We start from the raw sequence: 22,528 nt of genomic DNA, 5'->3' as shown, positions 1-22,528 counted from the left end.
ACGGTTACGGTCAGCGGGGGTCAGGGGGAAGAGCGAACGGGTGCTGGATATCCCCGAGCTGTCACATTTCACAGCTGATCTCTTTAGCATCTCAGCAAGCTCAGGCTGTTTGATGCTTCAAAAAGAGATCGTAAAATAAATCCATATGATTTAGTCCAAATTTTCTGAAGAGACAGGATCGCTTTATATGATGAACAGATTAAATGTAGGCTTTTATTCGCATATAAACATTGATCAGCGAACATAAACAGAAGCTCAATACATGCTTGACGCGTGAGAACAAACCTCATTGGTTCTTGCAGAAGCACAAACGTGCTGCGTAACACGAGAATGAACCTGATTGGTTCTTGCTGAAGCTCAAACGTGCTGCGTAACACGAGAATGAACCTCATTGGTTCTTGTAGAAACTCAAACGTGATGCATAACACGAGAATGAACCTCATTGGTTCTTGTAGAAACTCAAACGTGCTGCGTAACACGAGAATGAACCTCATTGGTTCTTGCAGAAACTCAAACGTGCTGCGTAACACGAGAATGAACCTGATTGGTTCTTGCTGAAGCTCAAACGTGCTGCGTAACACGAGAATGAACCTGATTGGTTCTTGCTGAAGCTCAAACGTGCTGCGTAACACGAGAATGAACCTCATTGGTTCTTGCTGAAGCTCAAACGTGCTGCGTAACACGAGAATGAACCTCATTGGTTCTTGTAGAAACTCAAACGTGCTGCGTAACACGAGAATGAACCTCATTGGTTGTTGCAGAAGCTCAAACGTGCTGCGTAACACGAGAATGAACCTCATTGGTTCTATAAAATGCTACCAAAAAGTGAGTGTTTCTTATTACACTCCTACTACCAACTTTTGAGGAGGACAGGACATTCAAGACAACCCTGACAAATCTATTCAAATCTACTGTTAAAAAACAATGTCTGAGTAGCTATTTGGCTTTAGGTTAACATTAGTATTTACTACTAATAGTATTTATCTTTAAAACTTTGCAGACCTTTTACATTCACGTTCACGAACATCTATGTAACACACTGAATGAAAGGTAATATCTGGAAAAGCATAATAGGGGCACTTTAAGTCAAACATTTTTATTTGCTGAATTTTCCACAAAAAGACCAGGAATTATTGTGCATGTTTGAAGCTGCTGATCCCACTCGTTGTGTTAATGCATTGGTTTTGTGTATACGTGTGTCAGGTCACCTTGGGTCTGGATGAGGTGAAGGACTTTTCCTGTGATTTGACGGATGGCATCCTTATCAGAGACTTTGGGCTCCTCGTTCAGTCTTTCCAGCTGACTCAGCAACACCAGCGCCCGGGAAGCACTGGGAATACAGGAAACCATCACATCAGGCCAAGTCAACACTGGCAAAGCTTACTCCGTGTATAATAAAGATGTTTCAGGCTGTCAAAAAACTGTAAACTGCACATCGTCATAGAGCTGCTAGTGTGTGTGTGTGTGTGTGTGTTTAAACAAAAACTAACCTTTTTTCTGCTGCCATTTTGGGTTTATTCATTTCTTCTCACAGTCAATAAAACGTCAATCTGACTGCTGTTTGGGGGGATGTAGAAATGCATTTATACAGAAAATCACATTTAATTTATAAAAAGAATCAAGTCACACTATTGCATTACAATCAGTCCGAGTTAATACAGTCTTAAATCATAAGCATTTTACTTGTTCAAGGGAGGAAAAAACAAAAACAGCAGCAAGAATCTTAATCAAGATCAACGGCTGTGTCTCAAAACCTAGTGAGCAAACTACCCACACAGATACCTAGATGAAAACACTCTTGTGCATCAGTGCTGACTGAGCTGCCAAACTAGGCAACATTTTTGGGCATCATAGTCTATCAGTCCACATAGACAACATTGTTGGGCATTAAGACCTACTGAGCTTCCTACCTAGACAGCATTACTGGACATGACAGCGTTTCTGCCTATAAAGACTTCATATTAAGACATAAAACTTTAGGAGAGCTTCCAACAGCATTTAGGGTGCCAAAGCCTATTTCAGAGCAGTTTTAAGCATCAAAATCTACTGAGCTTCCTAACTAGATTATATTTTTTGGGCCTTGCTGTCCACATAGACAATTTTAAGCATCAAACTCTAAAGAGCTGTCAACATAAACAATATTGTTTGTGCATCATAGCCTACCTGCCCACACAGACAGCATTTTTAGGACATGAAACCTGCTGTGCTTTCAATCTGGACAGCCATTTTAGGGCATAATAGACTCCCAAAAAAGCTGTCCATGTAGGGAGCACATTGGATTTTGAGCCAAGGCCAGTAATTGTGCAAGTACAGTCCATTCCTATTTAAATTAGGCTGTCAGAGGAGGTTGGCCATTTATTACAGTCAGATTCAGATCAGCTAATGAATAATTAATTCAATGTCATTATTAATTATTAAGTTGACAAAACCCCTCCTGTATGACTGAAGTGCACTCATGATCATGTCAGATCCACCTGTCCACTACAGAGAAAGCTCCAGTGTTAGCACAGACACGCTAACAGGACAGCTGATATCTGTCATTGGCACAGAAATAAAAATAAATGCGAACACCAACCTTTAAAGCACGCGAGAGCTGCGCCATCTGAACTCCTCACAGCGCGATCTCTTGGCAGCACAGACACAACACAAGCCCCCTGATGGTGTTGTTATTATTGACTCTATCCCCCAACACACACTCGGAAGTGAGGGCGCGTCCTGGCGCAGAATCCAGGATCTGCACCTCATGTGTCACATCAGAGTGTGACGCACAGATGGACTACAGATCAGCGTCACACACAGCGCTGCGCAGCTTCTCGCGTGACTAACGTAACGACGGTAGACGTGAGGAAAAAACCCATTAGTCATTTATTAAATATATAACACATATAAATATAAGTGCGTTCAAATCGATTTATCGCATCTAACATAAAATTGTGTTTATATATGTGTTTGTTTATATATAAGTTCATATATAATTATAATTATAATTTATTATATATGTATATATTATTATTTTTATATAATATATTAATATAATATATTGTTATTATTTATTGTTATTGTTTTTTTTATTCCATTACTTTTTATTTTTATCATACATTTATTAATCTATTACTTTACTAATATGAAATATTTTTATACATATGTTTTCGAGTTTTGCTGTTCTGTCTGAAGTATAATAAATATATATATATATATATATATATATATATATATATATATATATATATATATATATATATATATATATATATATATATATAAACAGTGCAGGAAAATGGGTCTCCCATACCATACCTCTACACAATATTATATTATTTTATGAACTAAACAAGCAACTTCAGTGCATTTTTTAATTTCTCATTCTGACAGGAATTTAACTGACAGGAACTCGTCAGTTAATTATAATTATTATAAAGTGTAGATTATTTAAAAGCCTATATTTATAGATTAAACATTTTGACAAAGAAATAATATTTTTATCCAGAATAAATAGCACGTTATAACAAACATCTTACATATTTTACAGCTTCAAAGCTCAGAACTACATGTCCCAGAATGCAAATCACAGTATGATGTCATTCACAGGCGTCCGCTGCAGCAGCGCTGTATATTTGGAAAAGGATAGAAAGACTGCCTTTCTAAAGGTATTGTATTTATTTACCCTTTGAATGTCTTTTTGTTAATGATTATGTACTTCAAATGTTGTAAAGTATATATTTAGCAGTAATGATATATGTTAGGGGTTAGACAGCTTAGCATTTATCGCTCTTCGCTAATGTCATCTGGCTATTTGTTCATGTGCAGTCTGACACATCGATGCTGGTTCTGTATTTAAATAATTTTACCAAATCAAACGTGTAATTAATATCCTTTTATATCCATTAAAACGCACACTCACCTGAATTCAAAGACGATTCGTCGTCGACCAGTAACAACAAAGAGAGGTTACAGCACAGTGACCATGAGTTCTTCTCCACAAGTGTCCTCATTAGTACAGTATTTAACCCAGCAAAATACTGGAGCTTGTTTGAGTGTCTTTGCCTATGGTCTGTCATGCCTGATTGTAGCTTGAAGAGACACCAAATTTGGACATATTTAGTTGTGCTCAAAAGCTACTGAACTGCCTACCGAGACAGCATTTGTGGTGCATATATTACCCCAAAATGTGTCTATAGTTTGGTAACTCACAAGGTTTTGAGACATCTATTGTCTCAGTTATTGTATGAGACATCTATTGTCCACAGTTATTTAAAAACACTAAATTGTATTCATGCAAACTGTTGAAGTGGCCCTCACGCTCAGTCTGAAGTCTTGAAATAGTTCCATTGTTTACTTAATCATGTGTATTATTAATTCAATATTCTGTCTTTCCTTTATATTCCCTAATTTGTCATATTAATATGTGCATGTACAAGATTTTTCTGGCAACTCTTAAAGAGATAGTTCACCCAAAAATAGCATTCGTTCACCTTTCAAAGTTCATAAAGACATCTTAAACTAATCCATATGAATTAAGCGGTTTAGTAAAACATTTCTGAAGAGAACAGATTGAATTTATGCTTTTATTCACATATAAACATTCAGTGTGGTAAACGGAAGCTCAAGCATGTTCACTTGATGTGTGAGAACCAATGAAGTTCATTCTCGTGTTACGCATCACGTTTGGTTTGTTCTCGCGCGACAAGCAGATTCGGTTGAGCTTCTGTTCATGTTCGCTGATCAATGTGAATAAAAGCCTAAATTCAATCTCTTCATCATGTAAAGTGATCGTGTCTCTTCAGAAAATTTGGACTAAACCGCTCAATTCATATAGATTAGTTTTACGATCTCTTTATTAACTTTTTGTAACGTGAAAGTGGTAGTTGCGTCGCTGTAAACGGAGGGACAGAAATCTCTCAGATTTCATTAAAAAGATCTTCATCTGTTTTCCAAAGATGAACGAAAGTCTTACTATCTCTTTAATAAAAATTGTTTTAATGCACATATTTTTTATGTTCGTAGCCGTCTCAATGGTGATGAAGTCATCGGTGGAGGAGGAGGAGGGAGGTTGGGGTCTTGGGATCCCAGAGAAGATGAGAAACAATGCCGACTGGGTGGACGTCACCAAAGAATTCAAAGGAGCCTGTAAAGGTGTGTGTGTGTGTGTGTGTGTGTGTGTGTGTGTGTGTGTGTGTGTGTGCACTATGTGGCAAAACAAATGGGCCACGCCAAAAATGGCAAAATATTTAGTGGTCTTTTGATGTTTTTTTTAACCATTTTAATCAAAAATTACTGGTCAGGAAATTAGCAAGAATTGCACAAATACTGTAGATAAAGTAACTTTGCACGCAATAGCCTTCCCCAACTCTCAGACAGCTTTTTACAGGAAGAAGAGTCAGTGTTGTTCAACTCAATGTTAATGGCTTCAAACAGACTAGTTGAAAAATGTCTCCCAGTTCATTTGAGTTTAATGTGAGACCAAATATTCACTACAGGGTTCAAATCTGGACTCTGATCAAAGCCAAAACATGAGCCTGAACCAACTTCCCATATTCTGCCCAAAACTTGTGCATTTTGTTACATTTTGCTAATTTCCTGACCAATAATTTGTGGTTAAGAAGACAATTAAAAGCTTAGTATTTAGCCAGTTTGGAGTTGGTCCATCTTCTTCTTTTTTTTTTTGCATAGGAGTGTATGTCTTTCATGGGCATGGCAAAGCTGTGAGTTATCATTGGCTGAACTCTGCAGTAGATGTCACTGTCAATGATCACAACGGTCTTTTCTCAGAATAGCCATTTTCCACAAATCCCTGAGAAAGACAGGGAGAAAAATATGTCTTGTTTATGTAACATTTACATTAATATTCAAACCAGATTTTTCCAAAACAAGCAAAAAATGTCGATGTATCCTGCAACTGCCAGTTATTTATAAAAGTAAAAAGTTATATTCCTAAACAGGATGCAGACTTCATATCCCATTACAGCCAATATTCTTTGAATTTGTGATTCACGAGGATATTCTGTCTTGCATTAACCTTTATTTTTTTCTTTCAACCCCCCAAAATGATCTGGAGAAATGCTGATTGCATGCAGGATCCATCATCTAATAGTGCAATGAGGCATGGCTGCAGAAATTAAATTTTTACCATTTATGGTCACTGAGAGTTCTAAAATTAACTTCCTTTCCCATGCGAGCTCGACCTTGACATCATGATTAAGCTCCAGCACTGCGCCATAAGTCACCTCAATACATCTGTGTTATTGTGAACAGGAGATTTTTGGACAGTTCTGGGGCCTCATTTATAACCGTTGCGTAGGCACAAAACAGGTCCTGAAAGAGGCGTACGCCACTTCTGACGTATAAGTTGTGATTTATAAAAACAAACTTGATGGGAAATTTTGCGCACCTGCACGCAAACTCGCAAAACCGATGGTGAGCTGGAGTCGATGTCAGAACATTTTAAGAAAATTATACATATACAGAAAGATAATACAAATATAATTTCACTCACCAAGCCTGTCACATGAAGCAAACATCCAGCCCTTCTTAAATGTCACGCCAGCGAGCGCGTTGGGCCGTTTAGTGAAACTGACGCATATTTATCTAATGGCAGATGAAGGAAAACTGTAAATCGTCATTATGAGTCCTAATCACAAATACAATGCATGTTCACAATAACAGTTTAAATAAATAAAATAATGATTTAAACTATGTTTTACTTCTGATATAAACATTTCGATTAAATATGCCATTCTCATTAATGGAGTTAAACACTTCAATTATATGAAATCATTACTGAGACGTTACAACATTTTTTATATTCAATAAATATAAAAATGGATGTAGTGGATGTGATGCTTTTGAACACTTTTCCTGTGGCGTGCTTATAATGCACAATATTATTATATAATATACACAATATATAATATAAATATAAATCAATTAAAAATACTATTTGGCCAGTGGAAAATATTGAGAAAATCTTTATCTGAAATGTATTTTACATTATTTGATTTATTTATTCAAAAACAAGGCAAGGATATGCTACTAAATGATTTTTATCAATGTAATGTGGCGGCACATCCGTATCTCATATTTTCCTAATGTCTTGTACTATTAAATGTGGTATCACATGGATGAATATGCATATGCAGATGAGGATATGCATTGTAAGCTCCATATATGGTTATTTCAGGGAGGAGATGCATATGCGCACAATATTTAGCTGATTTTCACTGGTTTTATAAATCTGAATATTTTTTGGCATACGCCATTTTTGGCTTTCTGGCGCACATACACTTTTAGTAAGGATCCTACGCACAGTTTTATAAATGAGACTCCTGGTGCTACCAGTTGTGTTTTATTGTGCTCACGTGTTGATTAATCTTGTAGTGAAATGCGGCACAGAAACCGAATTTGCTGATTAAATGAGTTTGTTTTTGCAGAACTCAAACTTGGCGAGTTGCTCCATGACAAACTGTAAGAAATTATTTAATTATTTGAGCAAAGAAATACTTTTACATGTAATTCAACATTTGGTGCATTTGCTCGGTATATGTAATGCTCGTGTTCCTGTAGGTTTGGTCTGTTTGAGGCGATGTCAGCCATCGAGATGATGGATCCGAAGATGGATGCTGGGATGATCGGGAACCAAGTCAACCGTAAAGTCCTCAACTTTGAACAAGCTGTTAAGGTAGCACTCGAAAGAGCTGGTTTCACTTCGCTCCTGACATTTTATTTTATATAATAATGAACCTAAATATAGTGAGTTTAAAGGGTTAGTTTACCCAATAATGAAAAATCTGTCATTAATTACTCACCCAAACCTGGCTGTAAGACTGTCATTCATCTTCGAAACACAAATGAAGATCTTTTTGATGAAATCTGAGAGATTTCTGTCTCTCCATTGGCAGTTACGCAACTACCACTTTGACGCTTCAAAAAGTTCATAAAGAGATTGTAAAACTAATCCATATTAATTGAGCGGTTTAGTCCAAATTTTCTAAGAGACACGACCACTTTATATGATGAACAGATTTAATTTAGGCTTTTATTCACAGTACTATACTTTACTGAAAGTGTACTCTCTATTTTTGTCTCTCTCCATGTTATTTTTTTTCCTATTTCTTATTTCTTCTGTCTTCCTCTTTTTCTGAAGGATGAGGCCATACGAGTGAAGGATCTGAGTATTCCTGAGCTCATCGGGATCATGGACACATGTTTTTGCTGTCTGGTCAGTATTGATATCACCACACACAAAAATTGTGTTTCATGCAGCACAACTGTTTTCAACATTGATAATAATAAGAAATGTTTCTTCAAATCAGATCAGCATATTTGAATGATTTCTGCAGGATCATGTGACACTGAGATGGTAGTGTATGCTAAAGAAAGCAGTGGCTGGAAAAAGCTTCATTTGAGTTTACTGACTGTATTGAATATTCTGTCACTGTTGTCTTCATCCGTCTCAGATCACATGGCTGGAGGGGCATTCTCTGGCTCAGACTGTGTTTACGTGTCTATATGTTCATAACCCGGATCTTATTCAAGACCCTGCTCTTAAAGCCTTCGCTCTGGGCATCCTCAAGATCTGCGACATCGCCCGCGAGAAAGTCAACAAAGCTGCTGTGTTTGAGGAGGCAAGACACATTCAATTGTCTTATTTGACTCTTGTTCAAATTGTGTTGTTTTATTAAAGTGCCCCCATTATGCTATTTTAAATGTTTCCAGATTTTGTTTTGAAGGTCTCCTACAATAGGTTTACATACAAAAAATACATACATTTTCTAATAAACAATAACTTTATTTTTATTTATCGTGCACTTTGATCTTTAAAACTCTGCAGACCTTTTACACTCACAAACAGCAATATTACACACTGCATGAAAGGAAAAAGCATAATGGGGCACTTTAAGTTAAAAATGTCTGGTGTGATTACGGACGATATGTAGATTATTTATAAATAAACCCATTGGAAATATTAAGTTATGGTGTGGCCATTAGTAACCATTTATTTTAATTGTGCTTTTATTGTACTTTTTATTGTAATTTAAATTTTTCTGTCGGTTTATTCAGTGAATGTGAATTTTTCTGTTTTCCAATCGCAGGAAGATTTTCAGGCCATGACTTACGGCTTTAAAATGGCAAATAACGTAACAGATCTGAGAGTGACAGGTGAGTGTAAAGACCGATCTTGATTGTTATTATATATTTTGCGTAAATAAAATAATTTTAGTATTTACTTTTCATTTTATTTATTTTTCACTGTTGTGACAATAAAGCACCTTTTCTCACCAATTCTGACAAAAAGTGACATCAGCACAGAATGATTTCTGATGGATCATGTGACACTGAAGACTGCAGTAATGGAAATGTATTTTAATTAATTATATTTTCAAATATATTGAAATTCAAAAGTTATTTTAAATTGTAATAATATTTCACAATACTGTTTTTACTGTATTTTTGATCAAATAAATGCAGCCTTGGTGAGCAATAGAGACTTATAAAAATAATAATAATTCTTACCGATCCCAAACTTTTGAAAGATAGTGTACAACAAACAAAAATTAAAGCATCTAGATGAACTACAGTAAAAAGAATTTAAGGGTAAATGTTTTTAATTATCATTAAAATAATGCAGCGGTGCAAAATATTAGGCTTCGTCTTCCTTATGCAAAATGTAAATCAGTTTTTGTAAGATTTTGTTGTTCAGCCTTTTCATTTCGCCATTTAAAATTTCTATAGGAATGCTAAAAGATGTTGAGGATGAACTTCAGAGGAAAGTGAAGGTATGGTGACTCCATCTCAACACTTTTCAAGATACCTCTTAGCTTTTCCTTCTTTTTTTCTTGACTTGTTAAATAATTGTTTCTTCCTTTTTTTTCTTCTTTTTTTTACAGAGTACACGCAGTCGACAGGGTGAGCAAAGAGATCCTGAGGTGGAACTGGATGTAAGTACATAATCATTTCCCCGAATACTAAAGTTAAGATAAAGAGATGTGTGGATGCTTTGGGGGAAATTGGCGTGTATTATCAGCCAGACAACAGCACTGTACAGAAATACTGTGAGTTTTGATTATCATCCTTCTCTTTTGCCCTCAGCATCAGCAATGCTTGGCTCTGTTCAGCCGTGTTAAATTCACTCGTCTGCTGCTTAGCGCGCTCATCTCCTTCACTAAAAAAGAGGTATTACACTATTAAATTCACTCAAGCATATTGCTTAACAAAAAGATTCACCAGTTCGTTATCTAATCTTTGATTGGTTGATTTGACATTTAAGATGAGTGCTGTCAGCGAGGCACAGAAGCTGATGACTCAGGCTGCTGACTTACTGCCCGCAATACACTCCTCTATACAGTATGGAATACAGTCACAGAATGACACAACCAAAGGAGGTAACAGTCTAAAAACAATTAAACATTTTTGTTTTATTTGCCTTAATTCCCCAAATGTACACACCATGGTTTTTCCAGATCACCCAATCATGATGGGCTTTGAGCCGCTCGTTAACCAGCGCCTGCTCCCGCCCACTTTCCCGCGCTACGCCAAGATCATTAAGAGAGAAGAGATGGTCAACTACTTCAGCAAACTCATTGAGCGCATTAAAAACATCTGTGAGGTCATCAACATAACCAACCTGCACAGCATCTTGGTAAAATAACTCTGTATTAACACATGCGTTCTGTGGTATTATTGGAGAGTGATGTAACTAATCCTGCTGAGTGTTCGCGGTTTCAGGATTTCTTCTGTGAATTCAGTGAGCAGTCTCCATGTGTGATGTCTAGATCTCTGCTACAGGTAAGACCGACTTCATCTGACAAAGTTCTCTTTACATCTGAAGCTTGTGCTTTACTCAAAGATCTGGAATATATTAGCCTAGAAATCTAGACGCACCCTAGCGGCAGCAAAATGTATTTTGCAGCCAGGGCAGTCTAGCGACTCTCCATTGACTTTCGAGCTGCAAAAACCTAAATTGGGTCAGGCCAATCACGTCGTGTATAGAGTAGGCGGGGCGGGCTTAACATAATGACGACAGAGTTGCGACGGTTCCCTGGCTGCTACTTGAAAACAAAGAATGACGGCTGCTGGAGAACAGTGTTTCGAATCGGCTTTGGCCGCGACTCTGGAGGACTTGGAGTTAAGTTTTTCTTTGAGAAAAGAGCAAAGAACGGCACTTAAGTCATTTTAAAAAAAAGGAAGATATGTTCGTAGTTTTGCCGGCCAGATATGGCAAAAGTTGAATCTATCAACTAACGTTAGCTCCACTGTTGGGAAAACGCTCTGGTTGGTTGAAGCGCTGTCCTATTGCGTGCCGAGGGGATTTGAAAGACAGCCGTTTATCCCGCCCCTCGGATTGAGCCGTGTCTATGGTGAGTTATAGCTAATAACTATCTTGATGTAGGTCTGGCTTGCCAGGCTAGGAATATATAGCAAATGGACAAAAAACAATTAATGACTGTTAAAGATATTTTACTGGACTGGACTGTTTTAAATCTAAATAGACAACGTTTTTATTCAGACATATGTTCAACTGATGTAATTAAAGAAGTATCATCTGAATGAATTTGTTTTGCATTAATCTTAAATTCAGCATAAAATGGAAGTTCCGATCGTCCTTTCTTTCCTATTCTGACGTATATCCGAGTGAAACGTCTTCTTGAATGAGGAAAAACTGTAGGGCGGGACTCAATGTTGTCCTTGGGGAATTGATTGGATGGTTGTGGTTTGCCATTGCTGTGATCTCATGTTAGTGACAGGTTGCCCAACTGCAAGAGGGAGGGGAGGTTATTTTAATTAAAGATTATGAGGGCACATAAATTATTTAAAATTGAATGATGTGTACAGATAAATCATTTATAAAAGATTTACATAATCAGCATTACATAAAAAACAAGAATTGTCCATTTTGATTTCATGGTGCCTTTAAATGTCTTATACAGCCTTTTTTAATTGTATGACTTATTCACTCTTTTTCTCAACATCGCCTTACCTTGCTGCTGCCGTGGCTTTAAAAAATAATAAATAAACTTATCTGGTCAAGAAATGCATTTTTTAATGCTTAATTATCAACAAATAACACATTCAACACATAACTATATCTCATATAAAACTGTTCTCTGATAAGTTATGTTACACACAGTGACAGAATGATATGATGGTTGGTCTTGGCATGTAGTCTGAACACTCACCTGACGTCCGTCTGTCTGTCTGTCTGTCTGTCTGTGTGTCTGTCTGTCTGTGTGTGATGCAGACCACATTTCTGATTGACAATAGGAAGGTGTTTGGGACTCATCTGATGCAGGATATGATTAAAGATGCATTGCGCTATTTTGTCAGCCCACCTGTCCTCTCCACAAAGTGAGTGATAATTTCTTTACACTATATTATTTACTCTTTAAAGGTATAGTGGAGGATTTTCCCGAATTTTAGAAAAGAACCGCCCTCTCCACTTTTTGAAAAAATGCACATGCGCAACACTCTACCTGCTCCCGAGAGGGGAGTGTGCACGGGAGAGCATGCACGAGCCTAGTTCTCCTCGTGCACACTCTGTTTACAAGTTGCTGTCGGCATGGCTCATACAAGCCTACTTTCCAAAAGAAGATTTGCACTTTTTCCACTATGTCAGACTCGCCATCACTAATCATAGCTTACATTAACTTTTACTAGCAGTGATTTTAAATGGATTTCTCCAAATAGCATGCCAAACTTTACCTGTCGAGTAGAAACTTCGTGACTGAGGCATCAGTGGGAAGCCCAACCTGTGCTTTTAGCGCACACCAGCTTGTGATATATTCTCCCAAAAACACTCTGGTCTTGTTTCTTTCCTCAGAGGCCTTTCTCTTCTTGTCATACAATTTGTAGACACTTTTTCTCTTGCGACCCTCAAACATAAAAAAATTTCATAATTTAGAAAGAAGAGACCATTTTCGGTTACTCTTTAAAGGAACCGTATGTAAGATTGTGGCCAAAACTGGTACTGCAATCACTTTCAGATTACTGTAGAGCGGTGTATCCCCTCCCCCTCCCCCCTGACTCGAGGTTGCCAGATAGGCTGGCATTTTTTATCCGACACGTTTGTAACCGCAGCTGTGGTAACTAGAGCAGAGCTGGCAACCCGGATGCCGAAACACTACTGACTTTGTGATTGGTAGATAGGTGGAGGGTGGCGCTTCAGGCCAAAACACAACATGACAACATCAACATCAGTTGAGGGCTGCAACTTCACTTTTAAATGACAATATCCTGGCCGGACTACTGTTGTCAGTGATATAAGTATTTGAAATGAACATGATTTCTTAATGTCTAGTGTCATATCAGGGCCATTTTATGATTAACTGAAATACATTTCTTACATACGGTTCCTTTAAGATGTCCTTTTTACAGTGTTAAGTATACATTTAAGTACTGAGTAATATTAATTAATTACATGTACTCATTATTGGGGTTTGGTTTGGTTTAGGATTAGATGCATGTAATAATGCATCATTTATAGTTATTACTACATGTAATGTGTAAGTAACTACATGTAATGTGTAACAAAGTAACACTGTAAAATAGTTTTACCCCTTTTTCTACCATGATTTTAGCCCACTGATTTAAACACTCCATTTAAAGCGGCGTGTCTCCTTTAAAATTTTAAGTAAACACCCACTGCTAACATTTTTTGTGCTAACACTGCTAACAAGTATTATACGTTGAACTCTTTTGAAAACATTTAAACTACGTTTTTACTATTAAAGCTGCAGAGATTAACTAATGTTATTCTTAGTCTCGTGATTCTGTTTTAGTATTTAGTACTGTCCTTATCATCTTGCTAAAATTCACATTTCATGACTCTTTTAAGATGACATTATATTCCCTCACTGTTTTAACGCTGTTTTCACAGATGCAGTTTGAACAATAACCACCAGGCTAAAGATTACATTGACTCCTTTGTCACACACTGCACACGGGTTTGTGATTCATTTTGTTTGATATGTTATTGTAACAGGTGAAATTGTGTTTTTGATTAGATGAATTAAGAGTGTTATTTTGTGTCACAGCCATTCTGCAGCCTTATCCAGATTCACGGACACAACAGAGCACGCCAGCGAGACAAACTGGGTCACATACTGGAGGAGTTTGCCACCCTTCAGGATGAGGTGCGTAGATGTTTTTTGTTTGGTTAAAGTTGACATGAATTAAATATTTAACCTAATACTTTCTTAAAGGGACCGTTCACCCAAAAATGAAAATTCTGTCATCATTTCTATATGAATTTCTGAAGAAGATATTTTGACGATACTATGAAGTCAACGTGGTCCATCAACTGTTACCCATATTCTCCAAAATATCTTATTTTGAGTTCAGCAGAAGAAAGAAATTCATACAGGTTTAAAACAGGTTTTGAGTAAATGATTGATGAATTTTCATTTGTGGGTGAAGTGAACTATCCTTTTAATAAGTGTTTCTGGTCTTATTCCTTACAATTCATAGGTGTTTATTGCAAAGAACTAAAAGTGCTTAACCAATGAATTAGATTTATTGCTTTTGTTCCTCTTTTGTAAGCTTCTGCTAAATGCATAAATGTAAATATAAGGGTTAGTTCACCCAAAAATGAAAGTTCTGTCATAATTTACTGACTATGTTGTTTCAAACCACAAATTAAGATATTTTAAATCTTTATTGTCCATCCTTTGAAAGTCCACTTAACCAAAATGTTCTTGCTTCTGAAAGTCTGCTGCCATCATGTCAGTTGTAAAGCATCATTGAGTGTGTTTGTTGGTGTTTAGGCTGAGAAGGTGGACGCTGCTCTTCACGGTCTTCTGATGAAGCTAGAGCCTCAAAGGCAGCATTTAGCCTGTCTGGGCACCTGGATCCTCTATCATAACCTGCGCATCATGATCCAGTACCTGCTCAGCGGCTTTGAGCTGGAGCTCTACAGCATGCATGAGTATTATTACATCTACTGGTACGACAGCTAAACAAACATGCTTTTAATGCTATAGACAGATCAGGATGCACAGGCACACACAAAACATACTATTGTTTATTAGCATTTTTTTTATCAATATCGACTGTTATCAGATATCCATCAGAAAATATTTGAAGTTTAATTATTTCTACCTATTTTAAAATTTAGATAATCATCTAATTTAAAGGGACAGCGACCATTGACCAATTATGCCGAAGATTTAAAGGTAGGGTAGGTAGGATTTTTATAAAAAACTTTTTTTCAAATTTGTTTAAACTGTCTTTATATACCAATACATAATTAAAATGTAAGTGCTCTGAAAAAGAGAGTTTAGAAATCGAGTGACTGTAGACCTTTTAATCTGCAATAAACACAGCTCATTATTTCCATCCGGGACGAAACAATTGATTGGTTTGGGCGACTGTCACTCACTCTTGCAACCAAGGCTACCACCACTGTTGCTAGATCTGCCCATATGCGCGCGCACCCGTTTGATTTGAGGAGTGCAAGAGAGGCGCGGAACCTACGAAGAGTAAAATTATGGCAGAGAAAGAGCATTCAAAATTCAAAGCACCTGCATATGCAGTCAGCGAAGGCAAACAAGGCAAAAACTACTTCCTCGGACCCTGGTTGCCCGCACTCTTGAACGACCTCCTCTGCTTCGCCCTCGACCCCGGACCTGTCCTCGAACCGACGATGCGGTACTTGTCTCCGGAGTGAAACGTTAGTCCTCATCAGAGTCAACAATGTTTTCATCATGGAAACTCTTACATGCAAAACACCGTATATGTTATGACTCTTACACGAAATTCACCTTCATCACAGTGTAACTGATGGTAATGGAAAAACGTGTATCAATGCAACCTGTTTTTAGCTTTGCCTTATAAATATAGCTCGTTACCTATAGCCTAAATATAGCTTGTTACCGAATCAAACAAAATATATTTTAAACTTTACCAGTATCGATATGCTAGCTTGATAGTGAGTACTAAAAGCCATCTTATTTGTTTATATTTATAGTGATAAAGTTAGGTATTTTATTACATGTGATTCTGACATGATGTCACTGCATGCACTGCGCTCCTTCCTCTGCACTCGTCTCAGGTAAATAATGCGTCTTCCTGAGCCTGAGCATTTGGCGTCGCGCTCATGTGTTTTGGGGGCGTGGCTTTGGAAGGAGCCCAGAAGGGAGGGGGTGGAGTGAATGGAAATAATTAGCTGTGTTTACAACAGTCGTGAGAGGTCTACAGACACTCGATTTTTAGACTCTCTTTTTCAGAGTACTTATATTTTAATTATGTATTGGTATATAAAGACAGTTTAAACAAATTTGGAATGGTTTTTTTTTTAGAAAAATCCTACCTACCCTACCTTTAAATGGCATCTATTATGCAAAATTCACTTTTACATGGTGTTTGAACATAAATGTGTGTACACAACCACCCTATAATGATAAAAATCCACCCAGTGCTTTTTTTTTTTTTTTAAATCCCCATAAATCATAAGCACTGTCTCAGAACAACCCGTTCTCAGATTCAGGGCAGTGTGACATACTTTTGCACAAGACCCTCCCACGACTGTTGACGGACACTGCAGGTTTAGCGTAGACCCGCCCTGTTTGAAAAATGTATCTGACCTGCAAAATGTATTTGTTTACTGTTAGTTTGTAACGAGTGTTTTGTGTAATTTGCTGTGTATGTTGATGATAATGAAAGGGAGAGAGAGAGTTTATGGATAAGACTTTAATGCACACTTCTTATACAGTGTTTATTCAGCTCTTACAGTGATTCTCTGGAGTAAAACTAACGCTTCATCTTTTGTGGGATGTACAATAAACTTAATACATAATAAAAACTAAATAATATATAATAATATAAAAAATGATATCCAGCGCCACCGCCAGGCATCGCGGAGGAGTACAAATTATAACAATTATGATTTTAATATGCTAAAAATATTTTTTAAATAATATGTCAGTATTATGATTATACATTTTATATATGTAAATATGCTAATAGAATTATCGGCTTATCTGTATCAGCCACAGTTTTAATATTGGTGCATCCCTGAAAGATTCCCTAAATGAATAATAAAATTTAGTATTACACATGTGAAGAGGTTAGCCAATCATAACAGAGGTCATTTGCATATAGTCTTAAAGAGACGGTAGCAAAACAGCCTGTTGAATTCTGAGAGTCAGATAAAGATTAAAAAAGTAAAGATATATCTTTCTCTCCATGTATGTTCAGGTATCTGTCGGAGTTCCTGTATGCGTGGCTCATGTCCACGTTGAGTCGAGCGGACAGCTCTCAGATGGCAGAGGAGAGAATCTTGGAGGAGCAGCTGAAAGTACGAAGCAGCAAGAAGAGCAAGAAGAAGAAGAAAGGTTCTCACAGGCTGACGTTCATTCAACAGTTGCAGTTGCTATGGAGGATTGGGATGATTGGGAGGATTGGGATGTTTGGGTCTGACTCGCTCATTGTGTTTCCATTGTCTCCTCAGCTCGTCCTCTGAGTAAAGAGATCACCATGAGCCAAGCTTACCAGAACATGTGTGCTGGCATGTACAAGGTAATGCTTCCTGATACACACAAACACACTGGAGTACTCAAAGCTGCCAATGTAACAATGGAAATGAATCATAATAATCAGGATTTGATTGGTTGGTCAGAGACGTATAAGAGTGCATGATAAAGAAGGAGAAATCGAGGAGCTGTTTACATGACACCGTTTTTAAACTAAGAAAAATTTTCTGTATTTTGGCCATTCATTTACACGACAATGGTGTTTTGGTGGCCTGAAAACAGGTTTCAAAGTGCAAGCTTTTAAAAACGATGCCATTATCTACAAAACCGCGAATCTGTGAAAACGGTGATGGCATGCACATGCGTATTACGTGTCCTTGCCCCCAGGTGCTGCAGTCATTTATTTAAATCACAATTTTGACTTTGTTACAAATGAATATGAATTTCAATGTGGAAATTAGAAACATACTCATCATTGAAGGTGTGGATTCGAGTCATTGTATGTGTGTGAATTGTATTTTTAATGTATTTTGAATAAACTAAAAGTCTTTATTTCTGCAGACCATGATAGCGTTGGATATGGACAGAAAGGTGCGCAAACCTCAGTTTGAACTGGACAGCGAGCAGGTTCGCTACGAGCATCGATTCGCCCCGTTCAACAGTGTCGTCACACCGCCGCCAGTGCACTACATCCAGTTTAAGGTAGCGCTGAATTTACTCACTTCAAGGTCATGTTTACTGAAACTATCCTGTGCAAAGATTACAGTAATCTGTGTCTGTGTGTGTTTAAATGTAGGAAATGTCAGATTTGAAGAAGTACAATCCTCCTCCTCGCTCAGCGGATCTCTATATGGCCGCCAGTAAACATTTCCAGCAGGCCAAACTTATACTTGAAAACGTCACCAGCCCTGATGCAGAGGTACATTTCAAACAGTCCTTATATTGCTCTGTGAGCCAGTCCTGTCTTATTAACACAAATATAGTAGGAATTGGTATTTGGTTTTCGATTTTAATATAAAACGGAATTTATTTCTGTGATCAAAGCTGAATTTTCAGCATCATTACTGCAGTCTTCAGTGTCACATGATCCTTCAGAAATTATTATAATATGATGATTTGAAACATTTCTTATTTTTATCAATGTTGAAAACAGTTTTGCTGCTGTTTGTCTAAACCGTGATCCTTTTTTTCAGGATTTTTTAATTATTAGAAAGTTCAAAAGATCAGCATTTATATTACATTTATAAGAAGTTTTTCACAACAATGTAAAAGCCTTTACTGTAGTGTATCATCAGTTTAATTGAACCTTGCTGAATAAAAGTTGTAATTTCTTTAAAAAAAAAATCTTACTCTTATTCAGCCTACGTAACTTTGTAGTATTGCCCTTTTTTAAATATAATATTAAGACTTTAAAATAAAACAAAAAAAGACTCATATTTTCTTTTTGATGGATGGAAACAAAAATATCATATTTTTAACAAATGATTATATACAATGGAGACTGTGAAGCAGTGTTACACTGAAGTCTTATGTTGTCAGTTATTGTGTAAAGAAGTGACTGATATGTTGCTTTCTGTTGTAGGTTAACCGCATCCTTAAAGTGGCCAAACCCAATATTGTTGTTATGAAACTGCTGGCTGGAGGACACAAGAAAGAAACTAAGGTACAACATGTGTATATAAAAATATGCTGGGCTCAGTACAACTTGAGCTCTATGGACCGTCTCTGTTACCAGGGACAAAACATTTTAACTCGTCTCTCAGTTTGTAAAAATAATATACACTTTATGAGACATCTGTTGGGAGAGAATCTGCAACAGAATAAATGTTACAATAGACATTTATTTGAAAGTTAGATCCAATATTTCAACTCCTGCCTTAAAGGTAGGGTAGGTAGGATTGTTATAAAAAAACTTTTTTCCAAATTTGTTTAAACTTTTTATATATATCAATGCATAATTAAAATGTAAGTACTTTGATAAAAAGAGTATAAAAATCGAGTGACTCTAGACCGTTTAATCTGTATTAAACACAGCTCATTATTTCCATTCGGGACGAAACAAAGGATTGGCTTAGGCGACTGTCACTCTCTCGCAACCATGGCAACCACCCTTTTGCCACACAGGATCTGCCCATATGCGCGCGCACCCGTTTGATTTGAGGAATTCAAGAGGCACGGAACCTAGGAATAGCAAAACAATGGCAGAGAAAGAGCAATCAAAAATTCACATTACCGGCATATGCAGTTAGCGAAGGCAAACAAGGCAAAAAGGAAGACAGTACTAGAAAAGGTAATGAACAAAAAGTCTTTGAATAAAACGTGTCAATATCCTCGGACCCTAGTTGCACGGCCTCTTGCACGACCTCCTCTGCTTCGCCCTCGACCCCGGACCTGTCCTCGAGCTGACGATGCGGTACTTGTCTCTGGAGTGTAACGTTAGTCCTCATCAGAGTCAACAATGCTTTCATCGTGGAAACTCTTACATGCAGAACACCGTATATGTTATGAATCTTACACGAAATTCATCTTCATCACAGTGTAAATGATGGTAATGGAAAAACGTGTATCAATGCAACCTGTTTTTAGCTTTGCCTTATAGATAACTAGCTCGTTAGCGAATCAAAAAAAATATATTTTAAACTTTACCAATATCAATATGCTAGCTTGATAGTGAGTACTAAAATACATCTTATTTGTTTATCTTCATAATGATAAAGTTAGATTTTTTTTTATTACATGTGATTCTGACATGATGTCACTACATGCACTGTGCTCCTTCCTCTCCGCTCGTCTCAGGTAAATAATGCGTCTTCAGCTCAGCGGTCGGCATCGCGCGTTCATGTGTTTTGGGGGCGTGGCTTTGGAAGGAGCCCAGAAGGGAAGGGGGTGGAGTGAATGGAAATAATGAGCTGTCTTTAAAACAGTCGTTAGAGGTCTACAGACACTCGATTTTTATACTTTCTTTTTCAGAGTACTTACATTTTAATTATGTTTTGATATATAAATAAAGTTTAAACAAATTTGGAAAATAAGTTTTTTATAAAAATCCTACCTACAATACCTTTAACTATGTAACTTCATGTAAAATCATTCTGGGGTGCGTTTCCCAAAACCATAGTTGCTAACTAAGTTAGCAACTTTGTCGGTTGCAATGCAATTTCCCATTTCCAACGAACTAAGTAGCTAACAGGTTAGCAACTATGGTTTTGGGAAATGCACCCCTGATCAGAATGAAACAGATTTCAGGATTTCATTTTAAATAGGATTACAAACCACATGAAAGTTTGCTAACCAAACCTAAACTAACCAAACTAAGGGAGAAAACGCACCAGGTTCTGAAACAAGCTCTCCAAACGAGGGAGGTGTGAAATCGCAGTAAATGCTTAAATCAGTTTAAAAAGTAAATAAATTAGTTTAAAATATGTGCTGAACATTTTTGCTTTGAATCTTAGAATGTTTTGCCTCATAGACTCATTTTAATTACAAACTGGAGATGAGTCAAAATGATGTCTTGTGGTAACAGACAGCAAGTCACAGATGCTGTTTATAAAGCCTAACTTGAATTCCCTAAAAAGGAAATTGCATATAGATGAAATGATACTGTGAAATTCATTGCATCCTTGTGTTTACTCTTTGCAGGCCCTCCCTGAGTTTGACTTCTCGGCACACAAATACTTCCCTGTAGTCAAGATCATTTGAGATCAGCCATGTTTCCAGGAACTCTTCTCGTTTACATGAACTGTCATCGCAGTCGCAGAATAAGTTCATATTCATAACTGTAATTATACAGTTAATACACATGGACTCTAGTTTGAACAGTTCACATATAATGTTTTTTTGTTTGGTTGATAGTATTGTATTAAATTGGAGAAAGAAAAAAAAACTGTTTTAGTGGCTTCAGAATTAACCCTCACTTCATTCATCAGGTTCATGTTTGACGAGGTGCGCACAAAGTACAAAACATTCAAAGTGTGAGATCGTGTCTATATCTTGCTGTCCAAAAATGCTCAAATCTCCACGCCAGGAATATTAGATCCAACCTCTTTACCAGATCCCATCAGAAGACATTTTTGTCTGATGCCCAAAAACAGTTTGCAGCAGCAAGTGTTATCTGAAAGCCAAAATCTGTTAACAAACCTGTATTTTGTCTGGATCCCAAAACTGAAGGTTTACAGAGGAGGCTCTTAAAGGTGCTCTAAGTGATGTTGGTTGATGTCACTTCTTGTTGACGTTCAAAGTATTGTCAAACAAAACGGAGGCTAGCTAGACCCTCCCTCCTCCTCATCCGTGCACTAAACCCCCAAACCCCACCCCCAAATCATTCTTGTCAGTTATTGGCTGGAACAGTTTGTTATGTTTCGTGGTGCGGGTTAGCCCAGTTTGTTTTTGTTGCCCTTTGTGGAGCCTGTGGTGTCTAGAGAGACCGTGTTTTTTTCCAGTGTGTTCAGGGGACAGGCAGCTAGCAGATAGTGAGGAGATGTTTGCTGTATGTGACAAAAAATGTTTTGGCCTAAAAAACACGTGACATCGCTTAGAGCACCTTTAAATAGAAGGAAGCCGGAGACGAAGTGATGATAAAAATCAGGGTTTATTGAATAAGCTTAGCTGCATATATTTCAAAGCTCAGACTTCATCCCTACTTCATCTGGACTGCATCTAACCAGCACAAATCCAACATAGATGTATGACCGCTGTTTTCAAGCTAAACACGTAAGGATCTAAGAATCCTTAGATCCTTCAAGAGACGGGTTTCTGAGTGTATCTCAACTTGATGTTTTTATTGTACTGAGTCAATAACAATTGGATAAAAATACATTTATGTTTGTGAGAGATGGCAGATCTTTAAAAAACGATTTCATGTCCATAAAACGTTTGGTCAAACTCTGGAATTAAAGCTTTTGTGATTTCCACATTTGTGTTCTTTAGGAATTCTTTAGGAATTTTCCAGTGTTGAATTGTTCCGATTATATATCCTAGGATAAAATAATATTTTGTTTGTAAAATATATATATTTTTTAAATTGTTGCTCACACATGCGACATTGTCCAAGTTTTTCCAAGTTTCAT

At 37.1% G+C, this 22,528-nt stretch overlaps 2 protein-coding genes across 6 annotated transcripts in view; one reads left to right on the top strand and one right to left on the bottom strand.

Annotated features, from left to right (window-relative positions):
• The window catches only part of agtpbp1 (ATP/GTP binding carboxypeptidase 1), a 42,435-nt gene extending 38,457 nt beyond the window's left edge, over positions 1–3,978 (bottom strand). For 2 of the 4 annotated variants that reach the window (XM_084138781.1, XM_084138784.1), the window contains exons 1-3: positions 2,576–2,716; positions 1,491–1,557; positions 1,209–1,330 (exon numbers count right to left, since the gene is read on the bottom strand). In XM_084138781.1, coding sequence (XP_083994907.1) covers positions 1,209–1,330; positions 1,491–1,522 — 154 coding nt within the window. In that variant the 5' untranslated portion in view covers positions 1,523–1,557; positions 2,576–2,716. Of the gene's footprint in view, positions 1–1,208; positions 1,331–1,490; positions 1,558–2,575; positions 2,822–3,901 lie in introns of those variants that run through there. The other 2 variants (XM_084138782.1, XM_084138785.1) reach the window with 2 other exon arrangements.
• On the top strand, positions 3,512–22,372 carry LOC311098549 (N-alpha-acetyltransferase 35, NatC auxiliary subunit). 2 transcript variants are annotated; one of them, XR_014609493.1, is made up of 24 exons: positions 3,512–3,647; positions 5,005–5,133; positions 7,428–7,461; positions 7,561–7,675; positions 8,141–8,215; positions 8,454–8,621; positions 9,090–9,156; positions 9,730–9,773; positions 9,885–9,935; positions 10,087–10,170; positions 10,265–10,379; positions 10,458–10,636; positions 10,723–10,782; positions 12,236–12,342; positions 13,871–13,937; positions 14,028–14,126; positions 14,757–14,935; positions 17,188–17,324; positions 17,441–17,508; positions 18,024–18,164; positions 18,259–18,381; positions 19,045–19,125; positions 21,102–21,652; positions 22,013–22,372. XR_014609493.1 is itself a non-coding variant. In XM_084138791.1 (23 exons), exons 2-23 carry the CDS (start codon positions 5,013–5,015, stop codon positions 21,159–21,161), a joined length of 2,175 nt encoding a protein of 724 aa, XP_083994917.1. In that variant the 5' UTR covers positions 3,512–3,647; positions 5,005–5,012; the 3' UTR covers positions 21,162–22,372. The 2 variants fall into 2 exon arrangements, 1 of the variants encoding a protein (XP_083994917.1); XM_084138791.1 differs by having other exon boundaries at positions 21,102–22,372.
• The last annotated feature ends 156 nt before the right edge of the window (positions 22,373–22,528 follow it).

The sequence above is a fragment of the Abramis brama genome, assembly GCF_963993115.1.
Source record: "Abramis brama genome assembly, chromosome: 16".
In the NCBI taxonomy this organism is placed as follows: domain Eukaryota; kingdom Metazoa; phylum Chordata; class Actinopteri; order Cypriniformes; family Leuciscidae; genus Abramis; species Abramis brama.
Note: the sequence above shows the minus strand (reverse complement) of the source record. Positions and strands in the feature narration are given on the sequence as shown.